The sequence below is a fragment of the Phodopus roborovskii genome, unplaced genomic scaffold, assembly GCF_943737965.1.
Source record: "Phodopus roborovskii unplaced genomic scaffold, PHOROB, whole genome shotgun sequence".
Taxonomy (NCBI): Eukaryota; Metazoa; Chordata; class Mammalia; order Rodentia; family Cricetidae; genus Phodopus; species Phodopus roborovskii.
Window position 1 is genome coordinate 2,344,664 of NW_026126448.1, and position 15,492 is coordinate 2,360,155.

A 15,492-nucleotide genomic window follows, 5' to 3' on the forward strand; every position below is an offset into this window, starting at 1 on the left:
AGAAGCCAATTTTTGGTCTTTGTTTTAAACATAATGGTCAAATTATATCCCAAATATGTATCTATTAATATGGACTTTCAGAAATCTGTACATCAAAGTGTCAATCGGGGAGAATCTGAAGTTTGGCATCATTTTTTTAAATGTATATGCAGAAAAGAGCTACTACAGCAGACCTGAGACAGCTCCTTGGGAAAGCCACTACTAACAGCTAACTTACCTCAGAACTGAGTCTGAAAAGGACTCAAAGCACCCAACAGAAGAGAGTGGCTCACTAAGCCTCTTGTGTAAACAACATGGTCTATGGTAGAGTCTCAAATGGCAGGGGTCTACTGATGAGCGCTAGTGAAAACCTGGGCACAGCATCTCTGACGGGCTCTCCCACTCGGTAGCAGTTTGTCACTGAGGGAACGGGGCACGTCCTGTAGGACTTCACTGCAGAAGACTTGGAAATGTGTCCGGTTCCCAGTGCTGCTTGCCTGCCACTCCCTTTGCTGATTTTGCTGATGCCACTTGTGACTAAATGCTGTGTCCCATCTGTCCTAGCTAGCCTAGGACCTCCTGGACCAGTACACACATTCCTTACAAATCTCCAAGAGTAATTACACTTCATATCTACACAATTCAAATTGGTATTTTCCCTTTCATGTCAACTGAGTTAACTACACACTTGAAATTCCAAAGTCTCAGTAATTCTAATAGAGAAAAATTAAAAATATCATTTAGAATTACAGAGAAAGAAAATTCACGTTTCCTGCTTAGATTATAAACTTATGACATTTAGTTTTCATCTTCTAATTTCAAAACAGTAAACTTATTTTTCTCTAAGACTTTAATAGTATGAAATATAGGGCTGGAGACATGGCTCAGTGGTTAAGAATACCAACTGCTCTTCCAGAGGACCAGGGTTCAATTCCCAGCACCCATGTGACAGTTCACAACTGTCCATGACTCCAGTTCCAGGGGATCCAACACCCTCACACAGACATAGATGAAGGCAAAAGCACCAATGCATATAAAGAAAAAACAAATTTTTAAAGGAGAATATGAAATATAGAGGACCAAATATGCCAAAAATGGTTTGTTGTTAGGCAAATATATCTTCTCCACTGCTAAACCCTATATGGGCCTTTATGTCTATCCCCACTAAGAGCAAAAGTTACACATGAGGGGCTGAAGAGATGGCTTGGCAGTTAAAAGCACCAGCTGCTTTTCCAGAGGTCCTGAGTTCAATTCCCGGTAACCACATGGTGGCTCACAACCATCTCTAGCGGAATCTGATGCCCTATTTTAGCATAAAGTCATACGTGTAAACAGAGCACTCATACACATAAAGCAAATAAATCTTTTTTAAAAAGTTCTATGTGACTTCCAACACTGCAACTTGCCTTGCTTTCTTGAAGCCTACTACACTGTGAGGAGGTCTGAGCAACCACAAAGACAATATGGAGAAGAACTGAACTCTACTCCCCAACGACTTTACAAGTATGTAAGTAAGCCATCTTCAAAGCAGGTCCTCCAGGGCTGGAGAGATGGCTTAGCTTAAAAGCATTTGCTGCTCTTCCAGAGGACCAGGTTCAGTCCCAAGTACCCACTAGAACTCCAGTTCCAGGGGATCTGATGCTCTCTTCCTATTTCAGGGGGCTCTTGCATGCATATGGGGGGGGCAGAGGGAAGAGAGAGGGAGAAGGGGAGAGAGGAGAGAGAGGGGAGAGAAGGGAAAGAGAGGAGAGAGAGGGAAGAGCAGAAGAGAGGGGAGAGGAGGAAAGGGGAGGGGACGGGGGGATCTTTAAAGAAAAGCGGTTCCTCCAGCCCCCAGTGAAGCTAACACAGGGATGGATGGATGAATAAGGGACATGTCAGGGAACCTATCCACATTACACATGTATTTATGAGTAAAATAAGTAATGAGAGCTATTTTAAACTCAGTTTTAAGGCAGTTGTTACATATTACTGATAGCACTGGTACACTTTCATCTATAGAACCTAGGGCTGGGGACATAGCTCAGCTTTACAGGAAACCTCGGTTTGGTCCTCAGCATTGCACGAACTGGGAATGCCTGCACACTCTTGTAGCCCCAACACTGGCAAAGGTCATCAACTTCATCCTCAACTCAATGAGTTTAAGGACAGTCTGGGTTACATGCAACCCTACCTCAAAACAAAACCAACAAAAAAAAAAAAATTCTAGCATAACATAAACCTAGCACTTCTAATATCTCTATAATAAAAGAAAATGCTGGGGGCTGGAGAGATGGCTCAGAGGTTAAGAACACTGGCTGCTTTTCCAAGGTCCTGAGTTCAATTCCAGCAACCACATGGTGGCCCACAACCATCTGTAATGAGATCTGGTGCCTTCTTCTGATGTGCAAGCATACATAAGTGCAGAATGAACACTGTATACATAGTGAATAAATCTTTAAATAAACTACTGAACTACATTTGACAATTTTCCCTCAAAATGTTTTTTTGTTCATATATGTTATCTTATAGGATAGTCTAAATCAGAGCTCATTTGCCTTTTGAAGTGCGTGCAATCTACACAAGCACGAAGACTCGTAAATGCTTTATCAGCCACCATAAGCTTTACTATATCATCTTGTACAGCTGATCAGGACTAGCTAAAGCCAAGTATCTAGTATTTCTGCACCAGAGACTTAGGAAAAGGGCCTACTGTCATCCCACATAGACCACAGATTCTGTGGACATGATGACAAGTGCAAGAGCTATTACTAACTGGTTTAAAAACACAAGCATGATCAAGATCTGGGAATACATCACTGAAATAAGCAGGAGCACCTCATGATTTGGGGTAACTTTTGACTAGAATTATGAACTCCCTATCTTTAAACCATTCATACTTTAAAAAAGATCAAAGATTAAACACATTCTGCACTGTCCTAATGAAGCAATGTCTTAATTATATACCCACATAAATTATGACATATAATCTAAGTCTTTTGAGACTTAGCAAATGGGGCTGTGATGATAGAAAATTCACCAATCCAAGTACAACACTGCCATAAACGTAGGAGACAAAATTAAACACAACACACACACACACACACTCTCTCTCTCTCTCTCTCTCTCTCTCTCTCTCTCTCTCTCTCTCTCTCTCTCTCTTTATGATCTCAGACAGCACAGACTCTCTTCTTCTGGACATACAACCACACAAAGGCTTTGAGAGAACAAATAAAAGGAGCAGGTGCTAGACTGAGAAGGGATCCCTCATCAGAAACTGAAAAGGGTAGAGCCTTATTCTCTAACACCCCAGAACTGTAAGAAATCAGTTTCTATGCTATTTTGTTAGGAAAGTCTGAGTTGATAAAAGCAAGTGGCAGGTGAGTTCCTGAGGATACAAAATGCCCTCACACAGAGAAAATAAGGGTCAGTAAGCACAACATATCATGTAGCTGTGGCCAGTGATGCAATGTCATGAAGAAAAAGGAACCAGTGTGACACAAAGATTGTTTCAGAGAGTCAGGACATTTTGTGTGGTATAAATATGAACCAAGTGAAGTAAGAGACCACCCTGGTGGACATCTGTGAGAGGAGCCACTCAACAGAAGCAAAGATCCCTAAAACTGAGAAGAAGCTTGCCTCCTCCAAAGAGAAAAACAAAGGCAAAACAGGCCCCTGTTATCAAACACTGTGATCAAGAAGAGGCAGGATATAAAGAGCAATGACGGCTCAAATGCTGTAGTGCCAAGCAGTCCTTTCCAAGTGTGAAAGAAAAGAGATCCGAGCAGGCAACTGATATGATGTACACTGAAATTAAGCTTATAGATGTAGTCATGTAGGGTGCCAACATGTTTGAAAGTCCTACTTGTACCAAAAACAAACAAACAAAAAACAAGAAAAGGCTTCACAAAGTGGTACTTGTTAAAATTTCCTTCCAGAATCAATTAAAGTGCAAATGACTCCAGAACATAACTACTCATTCTGAAATGTCCTGAAAAATAGATCTGTCTACCTAGACTAAAGCATTAAAGTGTGGAAACAAGTAGAAAAGAAATGAATAATCTGGACTGTAATACAGTTCAATGATAGAGAACATCAAAAATCTTGATGTGGACCAGTAAGATGGTTCAAAAGGTAAAGGTGCTTGATACCAAGGCTGAAGACCCAATCCCACATGACATAAGACTGAATGCAAGAGAAGATCAACTCCCACATGTTGTCTCTGACTGCTATACACACTGTAATAAATAAATCACATAATAAACTTTTCTTGATGAGTAGCTAAGTAGTAGCCACTGAGCCAAGAAAAGACTACACTTGATGTAGTTCTGAATGTCTTTCAGAGACTACCCAGGTTGGCCCCTAAGTCTAAACTGTATTTCCTCCATCACCACAGTAGATACAGTTTTTGATGAGTGTGCAATTCTTCCCTCCTTGTCCCTCCCCCATTATCTACAGGCGTTCTCCTGCAGTCATGTAAATTTAGATCAGAGAAAAACTAAACCTTAATCTGAATTTCATACCTCCAACCCTGTCCTATGCTAATGTGTCACTAACAATGTGAGGTAAAAAAAGAGATTCTATAATTGGGCAAACAAAAACATGTGAATGAGTAAAAGAGACCACTGATTATTTTCAAGCCTGCCCGCTAAGCTACCTACATACCTGCTTCTTATCCTCTAGATACAGACAAATGCAAAGATGTCAAGAATAATAAATAGTGCATGGAAGGCTTTTTACCAATGCTTAATAGTAAACATATTTCCCTTTCTGGAAATTCAACCTATATTATTGAGTATACAAAAAAAAAAAAAAAAAAAAAAAAAAAAAAGGCTTTCATAAAAGTAGATAAATACTAGTATTGAGCCCACAACAATGCATTATCCATTTTGTTCCATGAATAATAATTAATGAGTGGTTCACCAATGTTTCAGTATCCTCTTCTCCTCCAAAACAAACAAACAAACAAACAAACAAAAAATAAAACCTGTGTCTACTATGTATAAGAAAAATAGCTGTACAAAAGCTGTACAAGCGTAATTCTTGATTTCTAAGAAAAAAATTATATAAAGGTTTAACAAAATATAGCTTCCTACTCCAAGCTGCATTCGTGGTTAAGCAAAGACTGAGTGCTTTAAAAATGCTCCCTTCCTTCCTAGCCACCACCAGAAATTATTACCAGAAAACAGACAAATGCATGTGTGATAACATCCAGAGTCAGTAGTTGTCCAATAAAATATAGCATTCCACAATTCAATTTACTGTTGAAAGGTAATGTTTCAGAACTGAGTTTTGTGTCTACAAAAAAAAAAAAAAAAAAAAAAAAAAAAAAAAATCCAAAACAACTTTTTAAATTAGAAACTTTGAAAAGAAATAAAAAGTAAAATGTACTTACTTTAGCAATCTGTAGTAACACAATGCAGTGTTTAATTGATTCTACCATGCTCTATAAAGACAAAACACTAATTTTAGGATCTTGCTGCAAATACAATAGTTATATGATATTAGAGCTTAAAATATTTTTAAAAATCAGTTCAAATATACAAAGGAGTAAAGTCTACACATCAAATACTCTCTGTGTGTGAGTCCTGATTTGCTGACAGTATGACAAGTTATTTATTAGCAATTCTACCATTTACTAAGGAATATCACACTATCAAGTATACCAAATAATGTCTACTATTTTTCTCTCAAAGAGAAAGATAGATATGTGAATCTGACTAGCCTTCAATTCTTTAGCTCAACAGCAGCAACACCAATGTCAATTCCTTAAGCAAGACACAGTACAGTAACTGGTCACAATACTCAGATCTGACATATTATTTTGCCTATTTAAAAGATATGTTTATCAAGATACAAATATCATTAGTAGTCTATTGGATAACATCAAAGGGTGGTGCACTGAGGAAACTCAAATCACCCTGCATTTTAAAGGGGAGAGTGTACAGGTTGAGTTTCCCTGATCCTCGAAGTTCCAAGTCTCAATTTCAGGTGTCAGGGAGTCAAATTGTAAGGTAAGGTATTTAAGAAACATAAAGGGATCCTGTGTTCAGACTTGTGTCCCCTCCTCTATTTATCTTGTACTATGCATGTGCAAATGATCTATTAAAGAGATTTCAAGTACCAAATATCTCAGCTTTTGTTGGTGTTGTTAAGACAGGTTCTCAAAAGTGCTGCAGGCTGGCTTGAGACTCAGTAAGTGACTGAGGCTGACCTCTACTCCTAACCCTTCCGCCTGTTCCACCTCCCCACTGCTTGAATTATAGGTATATGCTAACATGCTTAGCAACAACCTCCTAATGTATCACTGAAGTTAAGACAAACAAATAAAATGGTACATGGGATCAATTTCAACCACAGGGATAATAAAGTCCTTGGCCCAGACTCAATTCTTAAATATCCTCATAATCCACAGAAACGAAGATACTGCTGTTCTTATTAACAGCAGCAGGTTTTTTTGTTTTTTGTTTTTTTTTTTTTTTTTTTAAAAAAAAGACATTTAAAAGTAGCTTCTAAATTGAAGTCAGAGTTTAATACATAACTTACATTTGTTGTGTCTTTGAGAGTTTCAACTTTCTGTGAAAAATAAGTTTTAAATAGAAATAATGAGAATCACAAAGAGGTACATACTGTTAGGGATTAGGCATTTACGGATTGTTTTTTACTTGCACTATTCTAAGTGTAATCAAGTTAGGAAGGAAATACTTTTTTTGTTATATTTTAATCTAAATCCAATATTTAAATTTAAAATTCCAAATATTTTATAGACACTCATAAAATTCACGCACTTCAAGATTTGTAGAAAAGTATAAAACATTCTTATGCCTTTCCTGAAAACAGATTTTATATTTATTACAGACTTAATGATTTTTCAAAGAAAAATCACTTCCCTAAAGTGCCTTTTAAATAATCTAGAAGTAAATTCCAAAACTAAGAATTAATGTGAGTTAGAACATGAATTAATATTATTATTCAGTGTAGCTGACCAAACTGTACAGCCACTGTTAGCAGGAAAGCAAACCAACAATAAAAAAAAGTGCTGCGCCAGGAAGATGTGGCGCCTATGAATACCCACAAATACCCACGGAAACCAAACAGAAGGCCTGGGGGCACAGTGCAAGCACTGGCCTCCCTCTGCCACCTGCTCGTTCTGAGCAGTCCTCTCCATCTCAAGTGACCACCCGAAAACAGTAACTTTTCGTTTTAGTGTTTGTTTTTTTGAGACAGGGTCTCACAGGGTAGCTCTGAGTGTCCTGGAATAAACTATGTAGACCAAGCTGTCCTAGAATTCAGAGATCCTTCTGTTTCTTCCTCCTGAGTGCTGGGATTGATGATGTGGGCCTCCAACCCTTAGAAATTTAATAATTTTCTACCTTCAACACATTATAGAGAAGAACTTACTATCAAACATCTAATACTTGCAAGACAGAATTACATTAAAATCTGAATATTATCCTTTTATTTAATTATCAAGCTGTAACTGACAATGTACCAGAAAACACCACTTGAGGGCACATTACAGTAGTATATAGTAGATCAACAATATCATTTTGCGGGGTTGGTAGGTTTGGTTTTGTTATTGGTTTTTGAGTTAGAGTCTCACTATGTAGTCTACACTGGCCTCAATCTCACCAAGCCTCATGAGCTGGGATTAAAGACATGTGCCACCATGTTTTATCCATTTTGTTTTGTTTTATATAGAATCTTGGTAGGTAGTGAAAGCTGGCCAAGAACTCCTGATCTTCCTGCCTCAGCTTCCCCAGAGCTGGGATTCTTAGCATGCCTTAGCTCTCCCTGGCTCACTGCTTCAACAATATTATAATAAAATACTGATGTACTTTCATTACTTTTCAAAAAAACTTTTGAATTTTAAAGTTAAGTAAAATTATGGTTGTAGAAGTTACCTTTCTCTGCTCATCATCTTTACAATTTTGAAGCTTGTCATCAAAAAGCTACAGGGTATGAAAAAGACAATTTTAGTATCAAAATATTTTATTACACTGTGTACACTTACTAAACAGAAAAGTAGACCTTAGTTGCTAAACATTTCTGCTGTGGCTAACATATGCATTTTTAACAGCATAAAATTTTTTCAAGGCTCTGCATCAAATCACATTCTTCTATATGAATGACTGTGAAATGCTAAGAGCGAATGCTATGGTAGAATTACCCCCCTCCAAAAAAAAAAACCCAACCACCATGCATGATTTCTGTCTGTATGTGCAATTCATGCAAGTGTGTGCACATGTGGAGGCCAGAGGCACATGTCCAGTGTCTTCCTCTCCCACTCTCCACTTTGCTCTATGAGTCAGGAACTCACTGAACCTGTTCTGGGTAGGCTAGCTGGCAAGCTCCCAGGATCTGCCTGTCTCCATCCTGCAGTGGCGTGGTTATAAGCATGTGCGCTAGTATGTGTTTTTTTTTTTTTTTTACTGAAGTGCTAGCTAGGGATCTGAACTAGGGCCTTTTGCTTTCCAAGCAAGTGCTTTTATTAACAGAGTCATCTATCTTCAAAACCATGGCTTTTTGAACTGTCATTCTTTCTTTCCTTTCTCTTTCTTTCTTTCTTTCTTTCTTTCTTTCTTTCTTTCATGTGTGTAGCACACATATGCACACACACATTCTATATGGAGGCCAGAGAACAGTGAGTGTCTTCTATCATTTTCTAACTTATTTCTGGAGATAGGGTGTCTGTCTCAACAAATCTGGAGCTCACACACATGACTTGATGTTGCCCATATACATAGCCTCAAATAGGCAATCCTCCTTTAGCCTGAGGGTTATGATAATAGACACTAGCCACACAAGTAACCTGAAATATTTATTTGAACTCCCAAGTTTTTTTCTGCTTTGTCTTCTAATAAGATTCTTTTTCTTCCTATGACCTATCAGTTTAATTCAAAGAGAAATACAGTGACCCCCCCCCACCCAAAGGGAGGGGGAATCCAAGGTCTTACAACATCTTATATACCTTTTCCTCAATAATCAAAAAGTATAGAACATAAATTTTATCAAATAATTAGAGGAAAATATCTTTTAAAAAAGTCATCTTTAAACATTGTGGAAAACCATGAGGGATGTAAACTACCATCCAGTAACTTCTTCCAAGCCCAGCTTAGCAACGTTTACTCATTTACTACTTTACATCAGAACAGCATGCCGTACCTTTAATTGTTCTATCAAGATCTGCAGGTAAGCGTCAGCCTCTGTAAGTTTCTTATCAAAGTCTTGGACACTAGGAACAAATCCTGAATCCAAACCCTAGAGGAAAACAGAGTCAATGATCTGGCAGTGCCCAGGCAAAACATGTCCTTATAGGACACTCTCATCCTTCATAAATGAGTAATTAAAACTTTCAAAGCACAGTATTATTGTTTACATAAACAGGTTTACTTAACTAAATTTTCCAAGACAAGTACTGTATCAACCTCCCTCTCGCCAATCGCATGTGATGCTGCTCAAAGGAGAGGGTTGGTTCCCAGTCCTCAAAATCATTTCCCCCAACCCCTCACAACTGGCTCCATTTTCCACCAGAGCCACAGTCATTTAGCTAAGAAATATAAACCCTCCTAGACTATTAACCCATCCCCCCCCCATTTTTCCTGTCCCCAGAATCTTTGCGCTCTTTTTAACTGCATTTATTTATTGTTGGAGGAGGGGGCTCAATGTGTGAGGAAGTCAAAGGACAGTTTGTGGGAGTCAGGGAGTCAGTTTTCCCCTTCCACCACACAGGTCCTGGCAATTGAACTCAGGCGTGGCAGCAATTGCCTTAACCCTCTGAGCTAACTCACTGGTCCATTCTCCTGGCTGGTTTATCTCACTGGTTCCTCCTCCCCTGGCTTTGGTTTATCGAGACAGGTTTTCTCTCTGTAGCCCAGGCTGCTTCCAACTCACAGAGACCCACCTGCCTCCGACTCAATAGTATTGGGATTAAAGAGTCTTAACCCACTTCATCAGCTCAGGAGTTTCCACCCTCTTTTTTTTAAAAAAAAAAAAAAAGCTGAGCACAGTGGCACACAACAATCCTAGCACTAGTGAGGTTAGGACAGGAGAATTATAAATCCCCAACTATCCTGGGTTAGAGTCTCACAGCCTTTTCTAAGTGCAACTCCTGATTCTTCTCACCTAATCAAGTTCCCTATTCACTTTCAGTCACTCTGGACAGGGTGTAAACGTTTGTTATTTACAGGCCCCACTTCATTCTCAGTTTAAAAGTCTAGCAATGGCATATCCCCCCCCCCTTTTTTTTTTTTTTTGGTACATCTACATCACAAGTTCCCAAAAGACCATAAGCTTCCTGTTTTGACTTTGTTCAAAAGAAATTTTGAGTTCTTAATTATCTCTGACTAAAAGAACAAATCTTAGTTGTAAAAGATTAAGCACTCAGAGAGAACCACATTCCCAGCCTATGGTGTCTACCTGCACACCCAGCTGTCCTGTCCCACCAGCGACTTCTAAGCCAACCACAAAACTGTACTAAGTGGTTGACAGACGGTGTAGCTCAACAAACTCCTACTATTCCCTGTCTTGCCTGCCTTTGGCCAGTGCACACTGCTTATTTTTGTATTCTCCATTTGATCAAGCTGACACTGAAGTTTCTTCGATATTACAGCAACATCCCACCTAGAACACTTCATCACTGTTAAGGCGTGACGTAACTCAACTTCAAAACATCAAACTGAGATGAAGCAGCATGGGCTGTGAACCTAGTCCCCAGTTTCCAAGCCAGCTCGCCCATCTCCGCTCTGCCTCCTGTTACTAGAGCAGCAGCTACTCCATTTACTTAACACCATCATGTTATACTATTTACTACTGTTCTCAAACTAAAATTGGCATTATGACATGAAATGCTCAAATTTTTTGAAAATTTAAGGCTGATAAATTTAGCCTTACTTGCATTTTTAATGTACGTAAAGAAAACTACTTGAAGAAAAATCCATTCCCAGTAAATTATATATGTTAAAACAATATTTAAGAAAAATTATAATCAATGTATTCACTATCTACATAATAACAAAATTACAGATAAACACATTGTTTGGGGTTTTGTTTGACACTGGGTCTCACTATGTACCCCTGGCTGGCATAGAACTCACAGATATCTGCCTGTGCCTGCCTCCAAAGTGCTGGGATTAATCAATTGTGTTGGGACACACTTTCATTTTAAAAGATACCCCAGAGAACTTCATATTTGAAATGTCTGCTGAGCAGAGTGGAGTTCACACATCGTATGTGACAGAACTGCCAGTTCCTTCTGAGAGGACACCACAGGAAAAACGTGGATGCTTGGCTTGGCTTGTTTAGTTTCATTTCAAGAGTATTATGATATAATTAGCAATGATTTAACTATCAAGACTCAGTTAACCAGTTAAATACACTGTTCTTACTCAATAATTAAAAAGATCAATTACGCATTCAAGAGTGACTAGAAAGTAAGTAGGAAAGGGAAGGTCATAGTTAAGAAATTTCCTCTTCTCAGCAAATTAATTAGCAGCATCTTTTAAACAAATCAGTTAGTGAAGCTCTTCTACAGAAGACAAACACATTATTTAAACTTCAAGTCTTAACCCCACCTCAATTAATTCTTAAGAAATAACCTTGATCTATGAGCCTCTCTGGGCTCTCCTCTCAGTCCCCTGGATACTTTTCCCACAACTTCCCTTCATCAACAGAATAAACTCTGGGCTTCACAATCTAAGGTTATGGGATGTTTATGATGACCACAATATGGTCATCAGACAAAAATCACAGAACTGGCTTAATCTCCCTTGCACAGCAATCAAAAAATTGTAGTTGTGCTTTAAAAAGAAAGTTAATTTATCTACAATCAATGAAATAATGTGTACAAATTTATCAGCAGCATGGACAGGCAGGTGACAGTAATGACACATTTCTTAAAACGACTAAGAATGTACTAGAATTACCCCCCCAGTCTCACCATCAGTCACCACCTCTATCCTCCTGCTCAGACATTAGATGTGACATCTCTGAGTTGTCCTGTCTCTCCTTATGTCATGCAAAATGACAAGAGATTTTCACATTTTCTGATTATATTTTGTAATATAAAACATTTTTATGTTTTTTATTTAAGTTTTTATTTTTAAGAAAGTTGAAGTGATGACTAGGCAGCTTGGGGTGCTGCTGTTCTTTCAGAGACCGTTTTCAGTTCCCAGTTCCCACACAGTGGCTCACAACTTCATGGTGACCCAAAGTCCTCTTCTGGCCTCCACAGGCACTGCCTGCACATGAACTCACACAGGCACATGCACACACGTGAAAAACAAAACTTTAAAAAATTTTTATTCTTGCCAGCCAATATTCAGAACAGTGGGACATTACACTTATTCATGCTGGTCCTTTTTTAATGGAACTTTTAAAAAATACTTTTACTTATTATGCATATACATGTATGTATGATTTGTATGTTACAAATCTGTAATTCCAGGGTTCAAGTGCCCTCTTCTGGCCTCTGAAGGTACTACACACACACACACACACACACACACACACACACACACACACACACACACACACACTGTACTACACATGTGTGAATGTCAGAGGGCAGCCTGTAGGAGTCAGTTCCATTCCTCCTTCGTGTGGATGAAATCAGATCATCAGGTTCTGCATTGGGACCTTTACCCAGTGAGCCATCCTGCTGGTGCTGGAGACTTCTTTCTAAATAAGACTAAGAGCACAGACCTTTCCCAAGCTGAGGGTGGTCTTGTCTTCCTTTGGAAAGAGCTGCAAACAGGGCAGACCTTTCAAAGCTGTGACTTTATACTTCTAGAGAGCAGCATGGGAGTAAAACATACATTCACAGTCCTCTGCACTTGCTGTATCTAACACTGAGCACATTACTCTTTGACTTCTCTGAAGAAAGGCACAAAAGACAGGAACTGTGCCATCCGTTCATCAGCACCCTCCAGGGCTGTCACAGCCATAGATGAATGCATGTGGCAGCAGCTGCACCAAATGTCAACTGCTGCTCCCTATGCTCCCTGTGGATTTCTCTGTGTCTGTACTTCTGTTCTCTGCTCCCTTTTTCCTTTTTTCTCTTGTCCATGTCCTTCTACAATAACTGAAGTGACCATATTGCAGTGCTGGCAATCAGGACCTTGCTGCTCTCCAGCTTACACTACTGATGTAGTACAGTTCTATTACTTGTCAGTCTGTATAGAAATTCACATTACATTTTAGGTAAAAGTCCATAATCCCAGTATTTAGAAGGAAGCTCAAGAGGTCTAAGCAGCCAGACTCTCTCAAAACACTAAAACAAATTTTAAAAAGATTAAAAGCAGTCATCGAGAAACACAAAATGGTCTATGATATAACAAGAAAAAAAAATGAATCAGTATTTTCTAATATACAGGACTAGTTTGATATTCTCAGGGGACACTTAAGAGCTAACATGCCAGCAAATTAAATCAATTCCTATTAATGATTTAAGGTGGAACTAAATATACAACAGAATGTTTCACCCCTATTAAAAAGAGTATTACAAGGGCCACCTTAAACCCTGAGGCACATGCAAATCATAGCTTGCTTTGGAGACTTTCCTAGTAAGACTTCTGAAGCAAACAGTAAAACTTTTAAAGTAACTCCTGCTGACAGTGAACCAATAAACAAAGGTCAAAGTGACCAAAGGTGGCCTAAGGTCGTCTTGACTGGAATCAGAAAATAAGAAACTTATGGTGATGATAGCACATGCATTTAATCCCAGCACTGGGAGGCTGAGGCAGGTAGATCTCTGATTTTGAGGCCAGCCTGGTCTGCAGAGTGAGTCCCAGGACAGCAAGGGCTACACAGAGAAAATGTGTATTGGAGCACCCCCCCCCCAAAAAAAGAAAAGAAACTTATGGGTATCTTGAGAAACTAAGAATAACACTGAACAGGAAGACTGAGTAATAACTGAGACAGTTTCCTATCAAAGTCTTATTTCTTAATGAAGTAAGGACTGAGTTTATATATGAAGGATTTTTCTTAAACAGGACAAATTAGTACACAATAAAAAAAAAATATATATTCTCCCTAAAAAAGGAAAGGAAGCCATGTGTGACTGCAACATCTGTTAGGTAGGGGCAGGAGGTTCACAAGTTCAAAGTTAGCCTGAGCTACATTAGCTCCTGCCTCAAACAAATAATTTGTTTAAAAAGAAAAATATATTTGAAATAAGTTACATGTCTTCAAGGAAAGGTCAAAATGATAAAAAGTAAGTAGAATTACAAAAATTTAAAAAAATAGCTTAAAATATTAACAAAGGAAAACTCCAACAAAAACTCACCTAATGAAAATAAGAATATAGACAGGCATTTTTTTATTAGCAAAACAAATACCTTAAAAATGATAAATTTTTACACAAATGCCATTTTAATTAAAATACAAGCACCTGCAAAGTCTATGCTAAAAACTGGAGATGACACCTTTGAGATGACCGCTCACCCAATCAAAGAAGCAGAGGGCATACTTACGATTCAATCACTTACAATTATTTTTGAAAATTCAAGAACTGGAGAGATACCAGAAGACTGGAAAAAAGCAAGTGTGGTACTGATCTTCCATAAAGGTAAGAAAAGAGAGAGTATAAAGTTAACATGCTGTGAGTCTGAAATCAATAATCAAGCAAAGGAATAAGAGAAAACCTGTAACTAGACAGAGGAAAATAAGGGCATGAGCAAGTGACAAGTTAAAAATAGAAGTCTGCCAAAATTACTGGCTTTTCTGTTTCTTAGAAAATTAAGTTAGCATATTAAGCACTGTAATGACACCACTTTGACTTCCTATCAGATGACTTAAAAAATTCATTTAATAACAAAAAAGTATTCTAACAAACAATTTGGTAATTTTCATGTGTCCATGAGTCCATGAAGGATGCTAATGATGTCCTTAGTGGCCTGAGCATGCTGAAACATTTATACCTTCGGTCCAGACACGTTGCCTAAAGAATGACCTTGGAACTACTGAGGAGTCCTGAAAGTAAGGATTTCTATGTATTTTTAACCCTAAAGATATAACATTCAACTATCAATTCATTTGGAGACAATATCATCAATTTTTAAACACCCATAAAACTGAAGGCAGGGATGAACTTTTTCCTCCACTGCACCTTCTTGAAAAACATTTTTCCATGGCTACATATGGCTTAAAATTAGTCTCTTTTATCCACATAGTAGCTATCATTTTCTTACCGAAATCATCCCAAGAATGCCCTGAAAGGTCTCTTCTCATAATTTTAAGTGAACAATACTAACACTATGGATTCACCATGAATAAGACATACTGAATTTTTTTCAGAGTACTATGCTATAAAGTCTGTTACACACTTATTTCTCATTTTATTACAACACTGTAAAATACTTATGGGCAAGGCTCAGGCCCAGAATCCCAACACTTGGGAAGAAGCTAAGGCAGGAGGATAGCTGAAACTTCAAGACTGGCCAGGGCTACAAAGTTAAACCTTGCCTTAAAAAAGAAAGAAGAAGAAGAAAGCTAGTGAGATAGACTGACACCCGACACTGAACCTTTTTCACAGGT

The 15,492-nt window shown here is 38.3% G+C and overlaps 1 protein-coding gene across 1 annotated transcript in view; it reads right to left on the reverse strand.

Moving 5' to 3' along the window:
* Osbpl9 (oxysterol binding protein like 9) overlaps positions 1 to 15,492 on the reverse strand; it is a 120,632-nt gene that overhangs the window by 35,805 nt on the left and 69,335 nt on the right. The window contains exons 5-9 of the mRNA XM_051188442.1: positions 14,445 to 14,513; positions 9,124 to 9,219; positions 7,863 to 7,910; positions 6,505 to 6,534; positions 5,354 to 5,404 (exon numbers count right to left, since the gene is read on the reverse strand). Of these exons, the coding sequence (XP_051044399.1) occupies positions 5,354 to 5,404; positions 6,505 to 6,534; positions 7,863 to 7,910; positions 9,124 to 9,219; positions 14,445 to 14,513 (294 nt within the window). The remainder of the gene's footprint in view (positions 1 to 5,353; positions 5,405 to 6,504; positions 6,535 to 7,862; positions 7,911 to 9,123; positions 9,220 to 14,444; positions 14,514 to 15,492) is intronic.